At 44.6% G+C, this 17,729-nt stretch overlaps 1 protein-coding gene across 1 annotated transcript; it reads right to left on the bottom strand.

Annotated features, from left to right (window-relative positions):
- Positions 1–1,185: 1,185 nt before the first annotated feature.
- On the bottom strand, positions 1,186–16,460 carry LOC134428819 (myosin heavy chain, skeletal muscle, adult-like). The gene is made up of 40 exons (XM_063175819.1): positions 16,448–16,460; positions 16,204–16,250; positions 14,175–14,415; positions 13,945–14,088; positions 13,697–13,853; positions 13,352–13,379; positions 13,140–13,254; positions 12,962–13,054; positions 12,769–12,832; positions 12,574–12,672; positions 12,377–12,480; positions 12,158–12,296; positions 11,797–11,915; positions 11,552–11,701; positions 10,679–10,849; positions 10,131–10,437; positions 9,968–10,047; positions 9,407–9,494; positions 9,196–9,313; positions 8,862–8,985; positions 8,637–8,773; positions 8,281–8,536; positions 7,114–7,356; positions 6,832–7,008; positions 6,601–6,746; positions 6,423–6,513; positions 5,945–6,334; positions 5,708–5,834; positions 5,354–5,472; positions 4,882–5,078; positions 4,429–4,612; positions 4,177–4,342; positions 3,879–4,003; positions 3,297–3,605; positions 2,943–3,146; positions 2,570–2,695; positions 2,306–2,476; positions 2,110–2,214; positions 1,875–1,970; positions 1,186–1,455 (listed from the first exon to the last, which is right to left on the bottom strand). The coding sequence occupies exons 3-40, from the start codon at positions 14,376–14,378 to the stop codon at positions 1,300–1,302; spliced, it is 5,829 nt and encodes a 1,942-aa protein (XP_063031889.1). The 5' UTR covers positions 14,379–14,415; positions 16,204–16,250; positions 16,448–16,460; the 3' UTR covers positions 1,186–1,299.
- Positions 16,461–17,729: the final 1,269 nt, after the last annotated feature.

The raw sequence follows: 17,729 nt of genomic DNA on the forward strand, positions 1-17,729 counted from the left end.
TATATTTAGCTGCTGCCTAGCCAACTACTTCCATATTTGGTTGTAACATGGAAGGATTCTGTGGGTGTAAACCTCAGTGTGGTTGGGAGGAGGAGGACCTCCCAGTTCTGAACATTGCTGCAAACACACTGAGTGCTGTGGTCAGTGCAAAAGGCTCTGCAGTACGTCCAGCTCCCTTCCCCAGCCATTTCACAGCTCTTGGAGTACTCCCTCTAAATGGAGAGATGTAGACATAGACAGGGACCTGGAGAGACTGCTGAGTGTCCCTGCAGTCAAAGCCATGTCTCATTTACCATTCCCCACATCTGCATGTAGAATCTTCCCTCAGCAGCTTCCTGATGTGCCAGGCTCTGGTGAATGGTGTGTTAAACTGCCTCTTACTGTGCAGGTTGCCTCTAAACACCTATTCCAGACAAAGGAAGCTCCAATGTCAGAGTCAGTGTGATGTCCCAGTGTGCACTGATCTCTTTGCTTCAGGGTGGAGGTACCTGTGCTCTCCAGACTCACCACCTGCTCAGCCCCCACTGGGGCACTGAATGAGAATGCCTGGGAATGGGAAACATCCTTTCTACCTTGCTCTTCCTCATGGTCAGCTTTTCCTCATTTTTGTCCTGCTCATGCATTATATTCTGCAGTGTTACCCCATGTGGGATGAATAAAGAAAGCCAGGGTCTATCAGCTACTTTTTTCCATCCAGTTTTCCATTTCCTTATACAAAAAAGCTCATGAACTGCTGCAAAAGGAAGACAGGAAGCACTGTTTGGCAATGTGGAAACCCTCTATTCTCAGGGTGCCACACTTGTAGATTTCTTCATGGTGTCGTGTTAACAGAGTTGCTCTCAATTCCAGTGTTAAAAAATAAAACCAGTTCGTTTTGATATGTATGCTTGTAAATTTGTAAAACACAGGCTTAAAATTTCTCTTCCTAAAAAGCATTATTTATTTAATATTTATTTATTCTAACTTTAAATCACACTTCCATTTCTGGGAAACATTCTAGTACAGTGTAAAAGTTTTTGTTTGCTCTCATGCATCTTACTTTTACTGTAGTTGGAGTGCTGCACTTTCTGAATCTTACTCCAGAAATTCAGGAGTTTACTCCTGAATATTCATTGTTAGAACACACTCAGCACTTAAATAACTGCAGAACTAAAATGTAGCTACTGCTTTTCATGCGAAGGAATCTGCGGTCTTTGTCTTTAGACATTGACTAATTTATAAAGCCTCATTCTAGAAAGAAGTGACAGAGGGCTCACATTTTGTTCAGCCCTCAGGTCACTTTGCTACCTCCTGCAATTTTCACTCTTCCTCTGCTATTTTCTTGACATGAATCTCGCGGCTCTTCACTCGGAGCTTGTTGACCTGTGACTCTGCAATGTCAGCACGCTCCTCGGCCTCCTCCAGCTCGTGCTGGATCTTGCGGAACTTGGACAGGTTCACATTGGACAGCTCCTCCTGTGAGAGCAGAGCGAGTCAGGGCTCATGATCACAGGGCAGGGGTTTGACTCCTGCTGCAAGTCAGCCTTGTGGAGCTGCAAATCTCCCTTCCCCTCCCACCACTGCTCACACATCAGCCTCACACAGAGCCCCTCATCCTCCCCTTCACAGGACCCTACTGGGGCAAGTTTCACCAGGATGATATCCTGGTGTTCTTGCTCCAGGTGAGGAGCAATTTCATAATTTCAATTTGTCATTTCTGTACTTATTGTCCCACTTGTTTAGTGCTCATGTGCTGGGGGGTATATCTGGATGACACAGTTCCTCTCCTCAGCAGATGATTTTTGACAATTTAAAAACTTCTGTAATTTCTCTCCTGGACACTTGTGTGACACTCAGAGGAAGCAATGCTTTTTATTTCCCTGAGCAATACTCACAGCTTCCTCAGCTTGTCTCTTGTAGGATTTCAATTTCATTTGCAGCTTGTCCACCAGATCCTGCAGCCTGAGTATATTCTTCCTGTCCTCCTCAGACTAGAGTGTTGGCAAATTGGAAAGAGTGAATTATTGCTTTTTGCATACCACAATAGAGCATTTATCCTTGCAGTCCAAGAAAATCTCTTGTGACTGATGGAATAAGGATGCATCAGCCCAAGGAGAGCTCCTGCCTTACCTGGTAGGTGAGTTCCTTCACCCTGCGCTCGTACTTGCGCACACCCTTCACGGCTTCAGCGCTGCGCTTCTGCTCAGCATCAACCTCCCCTTCCAGCTCCCGCACCTGCAAGGACAAGCCCAGCCCTGCAGCTGCCCTGCCAATGTCTCTCCAAGGAGGGACACGCTCCCTCAGGCACAGCCCCAGCCCTACACACCCTGGCCTCCAGCTTCTGGATCTGCTTCCTCCCTCCCTTCAGTGCCAGCTGCTCGGCCTCATCAAGACGAAACTGCAGGTCCTTCACCGTCTGGTCCAGGTTCTTCTTCATCCTCTCCAGGTGGGCACTGGTGTCCTGCTCCTTCTTCAGCTCTTCTGCCATCATGGCCGCCTGGTCAGCAAAAGGTCAAAGCCATTTTAGGGCTGGAGATATTTTTGGGGAGAGTACATTCACCATCAGCAATGCCAGGAGCGCCCAACTCACATCTGTGATGGCCTTCTTGGCCTTCTCCTCAGCATTGCGGGCTTCCTGGATGGTATCCTCCATTTCGCCCTGGATCTGGGAAATGTCTGTTTCCAGCTTCTTCTTGGTGTTGATCAGGCTGGTGTTCTGTTGAAGGAAAAAAGCATAATTTTTTTTCTCCAGTCGCTTCACACTATTCTTAGAAAAATCAAATTACCTATTTTTATTTATGTTTTTATTACAGTTGCATATGACAAATGCAAAAAACCGATAAATTAAAATGGTAGACTGCTGAAGACTATTGTATTTCAATTAAAAAAGGAAAACAAACCTATTGTTTACTTTAATTCTCTAAATACCGTCGGTGCTATAGGTCTTCAATTCTAGAATTTACCTGAGTGTGGAGGAGCTGAACTCTCTCACTTGCATCCAGAAGCTCCTGCTCAGCCAATTTCCTCGACCGCTCCGTCTGCTCCAGGGCTGCCCGGAGCTCCTCAACTTCAGCCTGCAGCAGGTTTGCTCTGCGCTCCACCATGGCCACCTGCTCCTTCAGGTCCTCCTGTGTCCTGAGAGCATCGTCCAGATGGATCTGGGTGTCCTGAAAGAAAGGTAAGAGAGATTGGAAGGCATATCCTTCCTATTTACTTTTTTTATATTTTCATATTAATATAGAAAAGATAGAACAGTAGAAGAGAAATATTTACAGCTCTTTATGAAACCCATGAGCACCTGGTCTGAAATGCCATACCTTGAGTGCAGCCTGGGTGTTTCTCAGATTCTTCTGTGCCTCTGAAGCCACACGATTGGCATGGCTCAGTTGGATCTCCATTTCATTCAGGTCTCCCTCCATCTTCTTCTTCAGCCTCAGGGCTTCATTCCTGCTCCTGATCTCAGCATCCAGAGTGCTCTGCATGGACTCCACAATTCTGAGGTGGTTTCTCTTCATCTGGTCAATCTCCTCATCTTTCTCTGCTATCTTCCTGTCAATCTCAGCCTTCACTTGGTTGAGCTCAAGCTGCAGGCGCAGGATCTTCCCCTCCTCATGTTCCAGGGAGGCCTGGAAAAAGCATAAAATCCTGTTAATTATAAAAAATAGAAACATCAACAACTTTACATGAATTGCTATTTCAAAGAATAATGTATAACCACAGGTCTGAGATTGAAAGAAAGGAAAGAAAAAAGCATACCTGTGGTTTCAAAGATTTTACCGGTGTGAAGAAAACCTGCTTCCTATGCTTCCACTCAATTCTCAGTGCATAGTATTATTTAAATGTTCCCTGAAGTTGCTGAGCGGTGTGGTAACTTATCAGGTAAAAACAGAAGGCTTTACCTCAGCTTCCTCCAGGGAGGCTTGCAGTTCAGATTTCTCCTGCTCAATCTGCTTCTTCACTTTCTCCAGCTCATGAATCGCCTTTCCTCCCTCCGCAATCTGCTCCGTCAGGTCAGAAATCTCCTCTGCAAGGAAGGGAGAAAAGTGCCATAGTCAGGCAGAGAGCTGAATGGAGAAAGGCTCTGGCCTACCAAGGTGCCAGCCATGATCTTATCCCTGCAGGCCCAGGGCTGTTAAGCGTGGCAGACAGACAAGCTTGTGAGAAAGGCCAGGGAGGAGCAGAGGGCCAGGGACTTACGCTGCAAGTTCTTGTTCTCCCGCTTCATTGTTTCCAGGTGGTCCAAGGACTCCTCATAGGCATTCTTCATCTTGAACAGCTCCGTGCTCAGAGAGCGCGACTCCTTCTGCGAGGCCTCCAGCTCAGCCTGCGTTTCCTCATACTTCTGCTTCCATTCTGCCAGGATCTGAAGAGAAATGGGGGGTGAGTAAGGCTGTGGCCATCACAGGGCCCTGCTCTTGCCAGGAGTGCTGGTGCTGGAGGCCAACTGACCTTGTCAAAGTTCTTCTGCTTCTTATCCAGAGCAGCACAGGCAGCATTGGATCTCTCCACTTCAATCATCAGGTCCTCCACTTCATTCTGCAGCCTCTGCTTTGTCTTTTCCAGAGAGGCACATTTGGCATTGACAGCCTCAACATGCTCCTCTGCATCCTGCAGGCGCTGAGCCAGCTTCTTCCTGTGTTAAATGTATCTCATGGTTTAAGGGAAAAGGGAAAGTCGGGGCATGTAGTTGATGGGCTTTTCCCTGTCTCTCTGCCAGTCCCTGTCTTCTACAGGTTTGCCTGTGATTTTTTCTCCACACCACATACGTTATAGAATTTATTTGCGATTCTCCTTTTGCCCCAACCCCAAGAGGAACACAAATGTCTTCCTAACAATGTCACAGTGGTCTCCAGGCATTTCTGGTCTTAATCTCTGCTAATCTTCCTCACTTTCCCCACGTACTTGGCCTCCTCGAGCTCCTCTGTGCGCTGAATCGCGTCCGTCTCATATTTGGTTCTCCACTGGGCCACTTCACTGTTGGCTTTGGACAGGGCTCGCTGCAGCTCCCCCTTGGCCTCCTGCTCCTCCTCATATTGTTCCCGGAGCAAGTCACAATCGTGGCGAGCAGACTGCAGGGCATGGGCCAAAGAACTCTTGGCCTGGAGCAAAAAGTTCATTGGGACATGGAGCATCAAGATCCCAGGAAATCTGACTGAATATTAGTGGAACATTGGATCATGCTTCTATGTAAATGGACAACCATGCAATCAATGAGGAAAGAAATTGGGACTGAAAAAAGGAATAGTGGATAAACTTGAGATAAAAGTTAGCATGAGACAACTTGAACCAAATTACATGAGATATTTTTCCCTGTCTCGTCATATTGTTCAGTAGTCACATAAGTGTTTGGAGCACCTCTGAGAGGAGGAATCACCTTTATCTCTTCATCCAGACGCCTCTTGAGTTCCTCAATCTGCTGGGTGAAAGCCTGCTTGCCTCTTGACAGCTGAGAAACCATAGCATCTTTCTCTTCCACCTGACGTGAATATTGTCCTGAGAAAATTTGCAGATACACAACAGTTGTAATGCTATTCATGTTGACGCTAAAAAAATTTGGAGATATAAAGCCAGATAGTTTTTAGTCCATGCTGAAATTTATGATCCCATTTCAAGCATTTTGCAGTGCATGTGATACAAAGTGTGTTGAAAAGATCCTGTGCCAAAAGAGTAATTTTTGCAATAACCCTCAGAGGTTATTTATCTGCACATGTAGATGAGGGTGTCTCACCTGACTCTGTCTGCAGACGAGCTCTTTGAGCATTGAGGTCGTTGATCATGCGCTGATGCTCCTCTTCCTTGGTTTTAATCTCACTCAGCTGATCTTCCAGAGTACGGCACATCTTCTCCAGGTTGGCCTGTGTTTATGCAGATGGAAAGTGATGAGTTAACCATCCATGTGTTAAAGAAGGCAAGGAGAAAGGATTGTCTTGTATTCCACTGTGTCAACGAGCCTATAATTGTGTACCTTGGCTTTGGAGACAGACTCCATGTTGCTGGCCAAGTCATCAATCTCCATCTTCAGCTCACTCTTCTCCTTCTCCAGCTTCTGCTTCACGCGTTGCAGGTTGTCGATCTGCTCGCCCAGCTCAGCTGTGCTGTCCGCGTGCTTCTTGCGCAGGGCGGCAGCCGTGGCTTCGTGCTGCAGCGTGGCCTCTTCCAGGTCACGGCGCATCTTCTGGAACTCTGCCTCACGCTTCTTGTTCATCTCAATCTGAGCTGATGTGGCCCCTCCTGCTTCTTCCAGACGCTCACTGATCTCCTCCAGCTCCCTGGACAGGTCAGCGCGATGCTTCTCTGCTTTAGCGCGAGAGGTTCGCTCTGCCTCAATCTCCTCCTCCAGCTCCTCAATGCGGGCCTGCAGAACAGCAGGGACCCTTCACAGCCGTGCCCTCCTCCTGCCTGAGCTGAGCCTGAGCAAGGCAGGGCAAGGCACAGAGACTTGCCTGCAGCTCCTTGATCTTCTTCTGAAATTGCATAGCCACTGCTTGTTCATCCTCGATCTTGCTCTGGATCTGGCTGATTTCAAAGTCTTTCCTTTGGGACAAGTGAACTGTGTTAGAGCACAAAGAAACAAGACAAGTGCTGCAGCCCAGCACTCACGTGCCCCAGAGCCATACTTACTTCTTCACTTTCTCATCCAGCTGCTGCTTATCATTCTCCAAATCCATGATGCTGTCCTGGGCCAGCTTCAGGTCTCCTTCCAGCTTCCTCTTTGCTCTCTCCAGGTCCATGCGCAGTTTCTTCTCTTGCTCCAGGGACCCTTCCAGCTAAACACAACAAGACCATCAGGGCTCTGCCAGCCAGCTTGGACTCCATACCTGTCCTCTTCCTGCTCTATATCTGTGTGCTTACATCATCCACTTGCTGTTCCAGCTTGGTCTTGGCTTTGGTCAGAGTATTGACTTTGTCTTCCTCTGCCTGCAGGTCATCCAGGGTCTGCTGATGCGCCTCTTGGAGGGCTTTCTTCTCCTTGGTCAGCTTGGCAATGGTCTCGTCCAGAGCTGCCATCTCCTCTGTCAGGTTTTTCACCTTTCAGAAGAAGGGAGCAAATATAAAGAAAGGAAGTAGCTACAGAAGTCCAGTAATAGCACATGGCTCTTTTCTGGAGTGCGAGTGACAGGTTCTACCTCATACCTTGAATTCGGTGGCATGTTTTTCCTTTTCCACCTTGGCCAGTGTTAGCTCAAGGTCATCAATATCTTTCTTCAGCTCTGAACATTCATCCTCCAGCTTCCTCTTCTTGGCTGTCAACTCAGCATTAATTTCTTCTTCATCCTCAGCCCTTTCAGTCACTTCCTTAACTTTGGCTTCCAGCTGGATTTTGGTTTTGATCAGCTGGTCGCACCTTTCCTCAGCATCGGCCAAAGCATCTGCTTCCTAGTAGAGAAACATGATTTTTTTTGCAAATCACAACTGTTTGCAAAATGTGGTATTTCTCACTGAGGAAAATAAACATGGAATTATTCTTTTTTTTCCTAGGATTTTTTTTTTTTTTGCACAGACTCTTTTCAATCAGAGTAGATTTTTATTCCATTTCATTTTTTGCTCTCATCAATTATTCCCTATTATTCCCTCTTATTTTTCTTATGGATAAGACTGTAGTATCCAGCTTAACTTTTATTTTCAAGAGTTTAGATTCTTTTCTCTGAAAGTTAAGTACTGTATATAAATGTTAGGGTTTTTTTCCTTTATCTTTTTATAAGCTTTTCTTGGCAAGACTGACATTGAACTAATTTTCTCTGAGCGAGGTAAGTTGATATATAGTCTAGGTGGAAACAGAGGTTTCAATTTGAGCCTGAGTTTCTTTTGAATCTGTGTAGCAAACATCTAAATACAAAAGGTAATCTTTAAATATTGACCAATCCCCTGATCTCCCAAAGGACTTAGGAGGTACATATAGGGATGGGACAGAATGCAGAGGGTTTTTCTGTCCTCCTGGAAAAATGGTTGCAGAAAGACAAGTGACATAACATGTATCATAAAAAATGGCATAGAGGTCTTTGGGCAACTGACTGAAACCAGAGAAAGTTGTCAAATAATTGTTCCACAGACAACTAACTGTAAATTCTAAATCTCCAGTGACTACACTGGATGTTATACTGCGAGCCTGGAGAAACAGACCCATGCCCATACATGCTTCAAAAGTCATTCCCAAGCTAGAACCTCCTATTATAATGGTTACACTGAATGGTCTGAACCCTACCTTACATTATTCATAATAAAATATTTTATCAGACAATGTGTAACATGAGAGTTTTGTGCTGTGAGAATACCTGGAAGAAATACACTAACGATACTTACAGATTGCACTTGGAGCTGCAGGTCATTCTTCTCCTTCATCAGAGAGGCCATTTTTTCTTCAATCTCCTTCCGCTTTGCCTCAGACTTTGCAAGCTCCTCCTTGGTTTTCGCAAATTCTTCCTTCATGTTGGCCATCTCCTTCTCAGACTCTGCACTCTTCAGCAAGGGCTTGATCTTGAAGAACAGCTTCATCCATGACCAGTGTTTGACATTCATGAATGCACGAATGTTGAACTGGATGGAGAAGATGGATTCCCTGATGCATAATTAAAATGTACAATGAATATTTTCATCTGACAAGTGTCCACAGTTTTACATGAGCACAATTACTTTAACTGAAGAAGGGGAAGGTGTACCTGTGCTCCACCATCCTCTGGTACTCCACCCTCCTCAGGTAGCCCCTACATATGGCCTGAGTGCGGGTGATGAGCTCTGCCAGCTTCTCATCCCTCATCTCTTCCAGGAGCCCTATCAGCCCAGCTTTGAAGAACACCTTGAGAGAGGAAACGTTGCAGCACATCACTGTCAGGTAGAGAGAGAAAAGCCCATGCAGGCAGTGAAGGTGGGGTGGGGGGTTGTACCTTGGTGTTTCCAAATTTATACTGGGTGTGATCCACATCGATTGAACTAAGAAGCTTCTCAGAAGCCTTCTTGCTATCGATGAACTGTCCCTCAGGGATGGCACTGGCATTAAGCACCTTGTATCTGTGGAATTGGAGCAAATAGGAGGAAGACAATGTCCAATCATAAGAACGTTCTCTTTACTGAAACCAAGAGCAGTGTTTGCAGCAGAACCAGGCTGAGGAAGTTGGAATTTCATTTCTCCATACTAGAAGACCCTGGTAAAGCTCAGTTGTGTGATGGAGAGCAGTTGGTGAGGACACCTGACTTGTCTCTCCATTTCATAGCTCTCACCTCTGTTTGAAATCAGCATAGAGGACTCTGCTGGGGAACCCTTTCCTGCAGATCCTGATCCCTTCCAGCACGCCGTTACAGCGCAGCTGGTGCAGCACCAGCTCATGCTCCATGGCACCTGGCAATGCAGAGCACAAATGAGGGGCACAGATTGCATTGCAGAGGGGAATGGATGTATCAGAGCAAGGATCTTTTAGCTTGGGCTTCTTACCAGGTGTTTTAGTCTCATTGGGGATGATGCAGCGCACAAAATGGGGGTGAGTGCTTCGCAGATTGGTCATCAGCTTGTTGAGATTCTCCTGTGGGATCATGATTTAGTGTGCATTTATAAGAGAAATGGCAAAAATAACCCAGTGCATTCCTTGAATTTAATATAAAAGACCGATCAATGGAGATACACTGGGCTGAACATTGTCTGCTGAGCACGCCTCAATTGCTCTGTTTCTTCTGATTCCCAGCATTAAACCTCACCTTGTAGGTCAAGAAAAAACTTACCATCAACCTAATAAAGGCTAGAAAGTGGGCATGTTTTATGAGAAAATTTTATGTTTATATTAAGTGTAAGTTTAGAGTTTTACAGTGCTATTTTTCATTCCATAGGAATTTTTTTCCCAATACCGGTCTAAAGAAAAGTTATATGTAAAATATTTTTTCGTTGATTCGTTGGTTGGTTGGTTGTTAGGGTTTTTTTGCTTTTTTATTTTTCTGTCTGAGGCAACTAAAACTACAGAGTAATTCCCTGCATATATGAAAAGAAAAGTTGTTTACGTACCCGGAAAAGAGCTGAGACGGTCTGGAAAGAAGAGCCCTTCTTCTTGCCTCCCTTCTTGCCACCGCCACCACCACTAGCCTCTGATAAAGTAAAGATAATGAGACATCTGTGGCTTTGGGGACCAACCACCATGCATCAAAGAGATGAATTTCAGAGAACTGACCTGCCTCTCCTCCAGCAGAGGCAAAGAGTAAAGCCAGGGTCTTCACAGATGATTTCTGGTACAGCCCAATGACAGTTTCATTCAGAGGGTCCTTGTTCTTCTCCAGCCACCCAGTGATGTTGTAGTCCACTGTGCCAGCATAGTGCACCAGGGAGAAGTGAGCCTCAGCCTTGCCTTTGCCTGGCTTGGGCTTCTGGAAGTTACTGGATTTACCCAGGTGCTGGTCATAGAGCTTGTTCTTGAAAGAGGTGTCAGTTGCCTTGGGGAACATGCACTCCTCTTCCAGGATGGAGAAGATGCCCATGGGCTGGGAGAAATCACAAGGAAAGAGGGAGGACAAAGTAAAATGGTAAAAAGACTCAGGGATGAAAAAACTTCTTGAGTGGGACAATATTGCTGCCCTCACGGATTGTTCTGTTGAGCAAATCGTAAATTAATTCAAACGGATCTATCTGCAGTACCATATTTAGCATTTCGAGCAGCATTGAAAAAATACATGAAATGCATGCAATTCTGAAAATTCCTCACATTGTGAATTATAGAAATACCTTCTCAATGAGCTCAATGCAGGCAGCCAGGTCCATGCCAAAGTCAATGAATGTCCATTCAATGCCCTCCTTCTTGTACTCCTCCTGCTCCAGCACGAACATGTGGTGGTTGAAGAACTGTTGCAGTTTCTCATTGGTGAAGTTGATGCACAGCTGCTCCAGGCTGTTGAACTGCTCAGTGGAAAAAACAAGAGCAATCAGCCCTCATCAATATGCCCAGTTCTTCATCATTCTCCTCCACCCTGTATAAATCTTCCCAGATAAATCATAACTGTATTAACAGGACTACACCATAACAGAAGAACCTATATACAGCTCCAGAAAGAAATACCTACATAATGAAAATGAGTGAATTTTTTTGACCAGATTTTTTATTGAATCTCCTAATATTAATAAAGCACTTTGGTATTTTTTTATTCAGCAAACAAGATGAGTGCATGCTCTTGTATCCAATTTGAAAACCTGTTATATCTCTGATTAAACATTTAGCTAAACATTTCTTGGTTCTATAAACATTTTGAACATCCTTAACTCATTATATATTTGCCAATGCATCTCCCTGTTGTGCTCCAGAAGCTCTTTTATACATTTATTGGAATTATTTTGGGTGATTTAATCCTTCATATTAGCTTTAAACAGTTGTAATATTACAATAAAAAAAAATTGAATTTGCTGCTTCTGCACAAACAACATGACTCGGTGTTTATACTGATGGAGCTTTTGAGGATTTTGTTTTCTGCTAGAGAAGAAAATGACTGGGGTTTTTCCTACATAAAATCACAGATGTTAAACCTTCAGAGGAATATTACTTGCAAGTCCTCTGCTATAATAATCTTTCCCTTCAAGAGAAGCCCTCAAACCTGAAATCCTTACATCAAAGATCTCAAAGCCAGCAATGTCCAGGACACCAATGAAGTACTGCCTGGGCTGCTTCGTGTCCAGCTGTTCGTTGATGCGAACAACCATCCACAGGAACATCTTCTCATAGACAGCCTTGGCCAGGGCACCCACTGAATTGTATACCTAAACCAAAGGAGAATGGAGCAGAAGAAATACAAGCTCCAGAGCAAATAGTGATTCAAGTCAGAGGTTCCCAGTCACCAAGTGGTTGTTGTTACCTGCTGCACATTTTGGCCTTTGGTCACATATTCATTCCCCACCTTGACTCGGGGGTAGCAGAGAGCCTTGAGCAGGTCTGCTGAGTTCAGACCCATCAGGTAGGCAGCCTTGTCAGCAACTGAACACAAAGAGAGAGGGAGGAAGAAACATGGGAGGAGTGATAATTGAAAGGGGATATCCTCTAAGATGTAGCCATTGGTCTCAGCAGTGAAATGTGATATCCTGAAGGGAAGTTTTGAAGCATGAATAGTCTGGAAGCTGAGATTTATGCATTTGTGGTAGTGAACAGAAGGAAAATACATGACTGCCAATTTCCACCTATCCATATCTGTGATTAGGAGTTCTACAAGGCTTTAATACCTTCGGTGCCATCAGGCTCTGCCTGCTCCTCTCGTTGTTTCTGCTTGAACTTCAGGTTCCCATAGTGCATGACAGCCCCTGTCAGCTTGTAGATGGCTGTTCTCTCATCAGCAGTGAAGCCCAGGATGTCAATGGCACTCTGGCAACAGAAGCACTCAAATAAACCTCCAGGCCATTACAAGGAAATTTCACCAAACCAATATGCTCAGTGACACTTACATCTGTAGCCATCAGCTCCTCCTGGTCGTTAATGCTGGCAACCGTGACCTCACCTTGACTCACAAACTGGTAGTCATAGGGGTTGGTGGTGATGAGGAGCATGTCTGTACAGAGGAATAGGATGTATCTGGATGTGAGAATGAAGATAAATACTTAGCACATTCAGATTTTATCAAACAATTCATAATACTTCATACCGATTAGCTCCGGCTTCTTGTTAGACATGATCTGATAAAAGATGTGGTAGCTCCTCTCCGCCTTGAGCTGGAAAGTGACTCTGGACTTCTCCAGCAGATCTGGCAAGGATGGTAGAAAGAGTTAGACACTTGTGGGAATGTACATAGAAATGGGAATTTGGGAAGGGATGGGAGCAGTCCAGGAGAATCTCTTACAAGTTTCAATGTCAGCAGAAGCCAGTTTGCCTGTGGCACCAAAGTGGATTCTGATGAATTTGCCCTGTGAAGCAGAAGCAGCAGCAGATCAGCCTGGATGTGTTCTGCTGAGGTCTCCTTTGCATGAAGAACTGTTCAGGCATCAAGTGTGTTGCCATGAGGGTGGGAGATTTTATGCAAAGCAAGAACTCACAAAGCGTGAGGAGTTGTCGTTCCTCACGGTCTTGGCGTTTCCAAAGGCCTCCAGCAGTGGGTTGGCGCTGATGATTTGATCCTCAAGCGTTCCCTGCAGGGACATCATTATTCAGTGACTCTGTTGGGTTGACAGGGCAATGACAGGCCAAGCATTCAGTCTGTCCTTCCAGACTTACCTGCATTTTGCCTGATGACTTCTCCTCCTTTTTCTTGTCTCCACTGGCTGCAATTGTTGCAAAGTACTGGATGACACGCTTGGTGTTCACAGTCTTCCCAGCCCCGGATTCTCCGCTGCCAAAGCCAAGAGAGAAGCAGAGGGTGCGTGGTCAGGCAGGAGGGGCCCTGGCACCGGGAAGCCCCACAGGGACCCGCGCAGGGGGGTACCTACGTGATCAGGATGGACTGGTTCTCCCGATCTGTGAACAAGGCAGAAAAATGGTACTTAAAACTCAGTGAACAACAGAGGAAGAATGAAACATAGTCAGGTAAGTCTAATCTTTTGCCTGATGTCAGCTGCAATCAAACAAGCAAACCCCCAATGCACATCACTGAGTACAGAGATATCTTTCATTTAAAAGAGTAGAAACAATGCTATGACAATAGTAAACTCCAACAGATGTGTGTGTCAGATCCAAGGAAGGTTTGAAAAAGCCTCTTCACTTTGCTGAAACAGGGGATCCTGTCAGACAATTTAGTGAACCAATAGCTCAAAAGGCTAGACAGAGCCACTCACCAGTCAGCATGAACTGATAGGCATTGTCAGAGATGGAGAAGATGTGTGGAGGGGCCTCCTGGCGCTTCTTGCCTCGGTAGGCCAACACCACCTCGGGGTTGTACACCGGCAGCCACTTGTAGGGGTTGACAGTGACGCAGAAGAGACCCGAGTAGGTCTGCAAGGAAGGGACACAGCACGTTGCCTTGCCCTGAGCCTGGCCCAGCAGCTCCTGAGGCTGCCCAGAGGAAGCTGCTGCTGCCACTTACGTAGATCATCCAGGCTGCGTAACGCTCTTTGAGGTTGTACAGCACAGCGGGTTCATGCAGGTGGGTCATCATGGCCATGTCCTCGACTTTGTCATACTTGGGAGGGTTCATGGAGAAGATTTGATCTTCTTTCACAGTCAGGGTCTGTTTAGGAAACAAAAGATCCACATGTGTCTCTGAAAAGCTCAGTGTTCAGATAATATTTACCTTCGGCCTTGTTTTTGACTCACCTCTCCCCCTTCAGTCTTGACAGTGACTTTGCCCGATTCCCTGCTCGTGATTGTCCCTTTCACAAAGGATTCCTTTGCATGTACCACGAAGACAGATGTCTTGGCATCGAAAGGTTTGTTCTGGGCCTCAATTCTCTCCTTCTCCGATTTTCGGAGGTAAGGAGCCGCCTCCCCAAAGATGGCCATCTCAGCGTCCGAAGACATGGCTGCACTTTGTGGAGGGGCTTGTCCGCAGAGAACACTGTGGAAGAGCAGATATGTTGCCCAAATTAGTCAATATTTTTTCTTGTCACACACTTTATTGATAGACCCTAATAGTGTAATAGAAAGTGCGATTTGGGAAGAATTTAGAGTAGTTCTTTGGTTCACCCTCCTGTGCAACCAGGGCAAATTTTGGAAGCAGGTTTCCACCGCTTTTTCCACAGTAGTTTTTCTTATGTCAAAGAACAGATATTTCTTAGTCCCTTTGCATCCCTGTTTAATGTCTGATGACCCTGATGGTGATTTTTCCCCCCATTTATTGTCTAATCAAAATTTCTGTGGATGAAACCTGTTTTTTATCCCTCAGCCATTCACTCTTCCCATTTGAGAAATCTGCCTCTTTCTATGATATAACCATCTTCTTTTTGTGGAAGATAACAATAAGATAACCACTTTTTAATTTCAGCCAGATATGGGAGCTGAATGCAGGGAAAGAACCACTTGTCTTTACCTGCTGACCATGCTTTCATGAATATCTGACAATGTGCTGCTGATCTTCCTTCCTACAAAGGCACACAGTGACACTTGCACCCAAATTCATCACCCATTTCTGCAAAGTTGTTCTCCAGCCAAAATGAAGTACATACACTTTGTTGTATGGGACTATTCTTTCTCATATGCAGGATTTTTGAGGTTCTTATCAGCTACAGGATGAAGCTTTCTGAGGATCTTTTCCAGGGTAACATAGCCCTGTAGGATAATTGCAAATTTCTGTTTGTTGTCAACTATAATTCCTAAGGATGCATTCCATGCATCATTTGGGTTGATAATGGTCCAGAAGGTGTTCTGAGGACTATCATAACATCTTTTGCTGATGCTCTGCATCATTCCCTAGAGTTGTTTTCTTCTCATCCAAAATGATTTCAGTAGTATGTGAGCAAGTGATATGTAAGGACACATAATTCATCAGGTTTAAATACTGCACAACCAACTGTTTCTTCTTATGTTAATTGTTTGTGGAAATAACTATAGGCAAAGCTGGAAACCTCAGTTAAAGAATTTATAAATCAAAGTCAGATATCTGAATCCAGTACTGGACTTCCAAAGAAATACCACATAGCCAGTAATAGAAAATATCTGAATTCAAAGGAAGTTAGACAGGCAGATTGGTAAGATGTCATGACATAACTTTTAGTTAGGTAAATATCCAAAATGTTAACAAACACTTGCAGCTACTCCTAATAGCATGCAGATCTTCCATTTTACTCAGTCTTCTTTCAGAGGAATAGGAGCAGTACCTCCCCCTTTTTTGTTGTTTGGATAGTTAGATAGCTATTTTAGCATTTTTATCAAGTTTACTAGTATGAGGCCTACATTCAGATTATAACCCTGGAGTATCATTTGGAAAGCATTTTCACAACATTTATTGGCCAGTTTCATATGCAGTAATAATTACAATTCACAAGTCTGTAAGGTTTTGCAACATTCTGTTCTGTTGGCTAGCTCTGTCTGTCTGTCTGGACTTCATGCCAGAATGGATCATTTACCTCAGTGTTCTATAATTAAACATAAGGAATCCCCAAGAAGCATTTCTTGGCATTACACAGTGGCTTTGTCTTCAAGCACAGCCACTTATGAAAACTTGCTAGCTGTGAGCAGCCTACTCAACCATCAGCATGCCTTATTAGTTACAGCAGAGCACCGAACACAAAAACATACAGCAATTGCCTACAACATTTTACAGAGATTTGTCACCATGAAGAAATCTGTTCAACAGAAATCTTCCATCTTTCTCTATCCCTTGAATGCAAGCAAATGTGGCTCTTACCTCTTATGCTATGAGAAGATGCCTTGCAGGCTGGGAGGTGATCAGTGCTGTAAAGCAGAATCATGAGATCACTCATTATTGCTGCACACAATTCCACAGACAGATCACAAAGTGAAAATGCCAACATGCTTTATGATACAAATATCAAATCCTTGCAAGTACATGTACATACATCAGGACAGCAGGGCTGGAGAGGGACTGCAGGGACAGTGTCCCTTTCTGCCCACCAGAGACGTGCACTTACCATGAATTTCCTCTGCAGACAGAGCAGCCCAGATCCAAGGACTCTTTTATAAGGTCTGGTCAGTGCATGCTGCAGATGCATCCTCTGTCTTTGGGCAAAGAATTTCTGGCAAACCTTGTTTTTGGCAAAGCATTGTCTGGCAAACTGAATGTACTGAAAACTGGAAAGTGATGTTACTAGATATAATTAGAAAATTTTGGTGTCTTCCTAGCTATGTGAATAAATCGCCTATAAATAATACGAGAAGATTCCCAAGGGGGAAAATACAGCTAATGATGACTAGAGGAATGAAGGTAACCACTAATAACTGTAAGGCCATGGATGCTCCATGAATCTGAGCTAAGGGAGCAAGGCAAAACCATTCCCTGGGCGAGCATAGTGACATTTGGATGCATACTTCAGCTAATTCTGAGGACATCATATGTCTGATGACAGTTGTCCTTTCACAAAGCTCTCTATTTACAGATCTTGGATATGATACGTGGATTTCACTGTTGTCTGCCTTGCTTACCTTAGTCAGATTATTACATATTACTCTTTATTCATATTGTTCTGTATACACATATCTCTGCAGGGCTGGATTCTATCGGTGCTGGAAGCAAAACACAGCCCAGCTGAACAAGACAGGGCAGAATGAAGGATGTCTATGGGAACAGTCTGTTCTGCCCAGAAATGCAGCTTGGACAAAACACTGCAGTGCTGATATTCTCCATTGAGGAAACGGGATTCAGGCATCCTGAAGACAGGCTCTTCTTGAGAAGAAGATCACAGAATGACAGAACCTGGTCCAACGACTCTTGGACAGGAGAATTTCTTCAATAAATGAGAATATCTGTGTCCAGATCTTCGTAGCTCCTTCCTCGGACCCTTGCCAAGAGAGGGTTCCCCGTTAGAATATGTAAATGTAACACGCATGTAGTGATCTTGCTGAGAATGCTTCCACAGCCTCTCTGATGTGTTGCTTAGAGATTTGTCTGAGTCAGTGAAAATGTCTTGTTGTATTTTACGTCTAAACCTAATTTTTATACTATGAATTTGCCCATTGCCTGGCATCAAGTAGTTGTGCACCAGAGGGACATGCACATCACTTTGGTGCAAAACCTAATGTATTCCATAGACAATTCAATTATTTATCCAAGTCTGAGGCCTACAGACATGTCTTAATAAATAAATATATATATATAAAAAGCAAGAAAGAAAAAAAAGGGAGCCTGTATTGCTGTTGAAGACGTATAAGTGAGCTTCCTGCTCTCATTGACAGAAAAATCCATAGAGATAAGGG

Source organism: Melospiza melodia, chromosome 24 (assembly GCF_035770615.1).
Source record: "Melospiza melodia melodia isolate bMelMel2 chromosome 24, bMelMel2.pri, whole genome shotgun sequence".
Classification (NCBI taxonomy): domain Eukaryota; kingdom Metazoa; phylum Chordata; class Aves; order Passeriformes; family Passerellidae; genus Melospiza; species Melospiza melodia.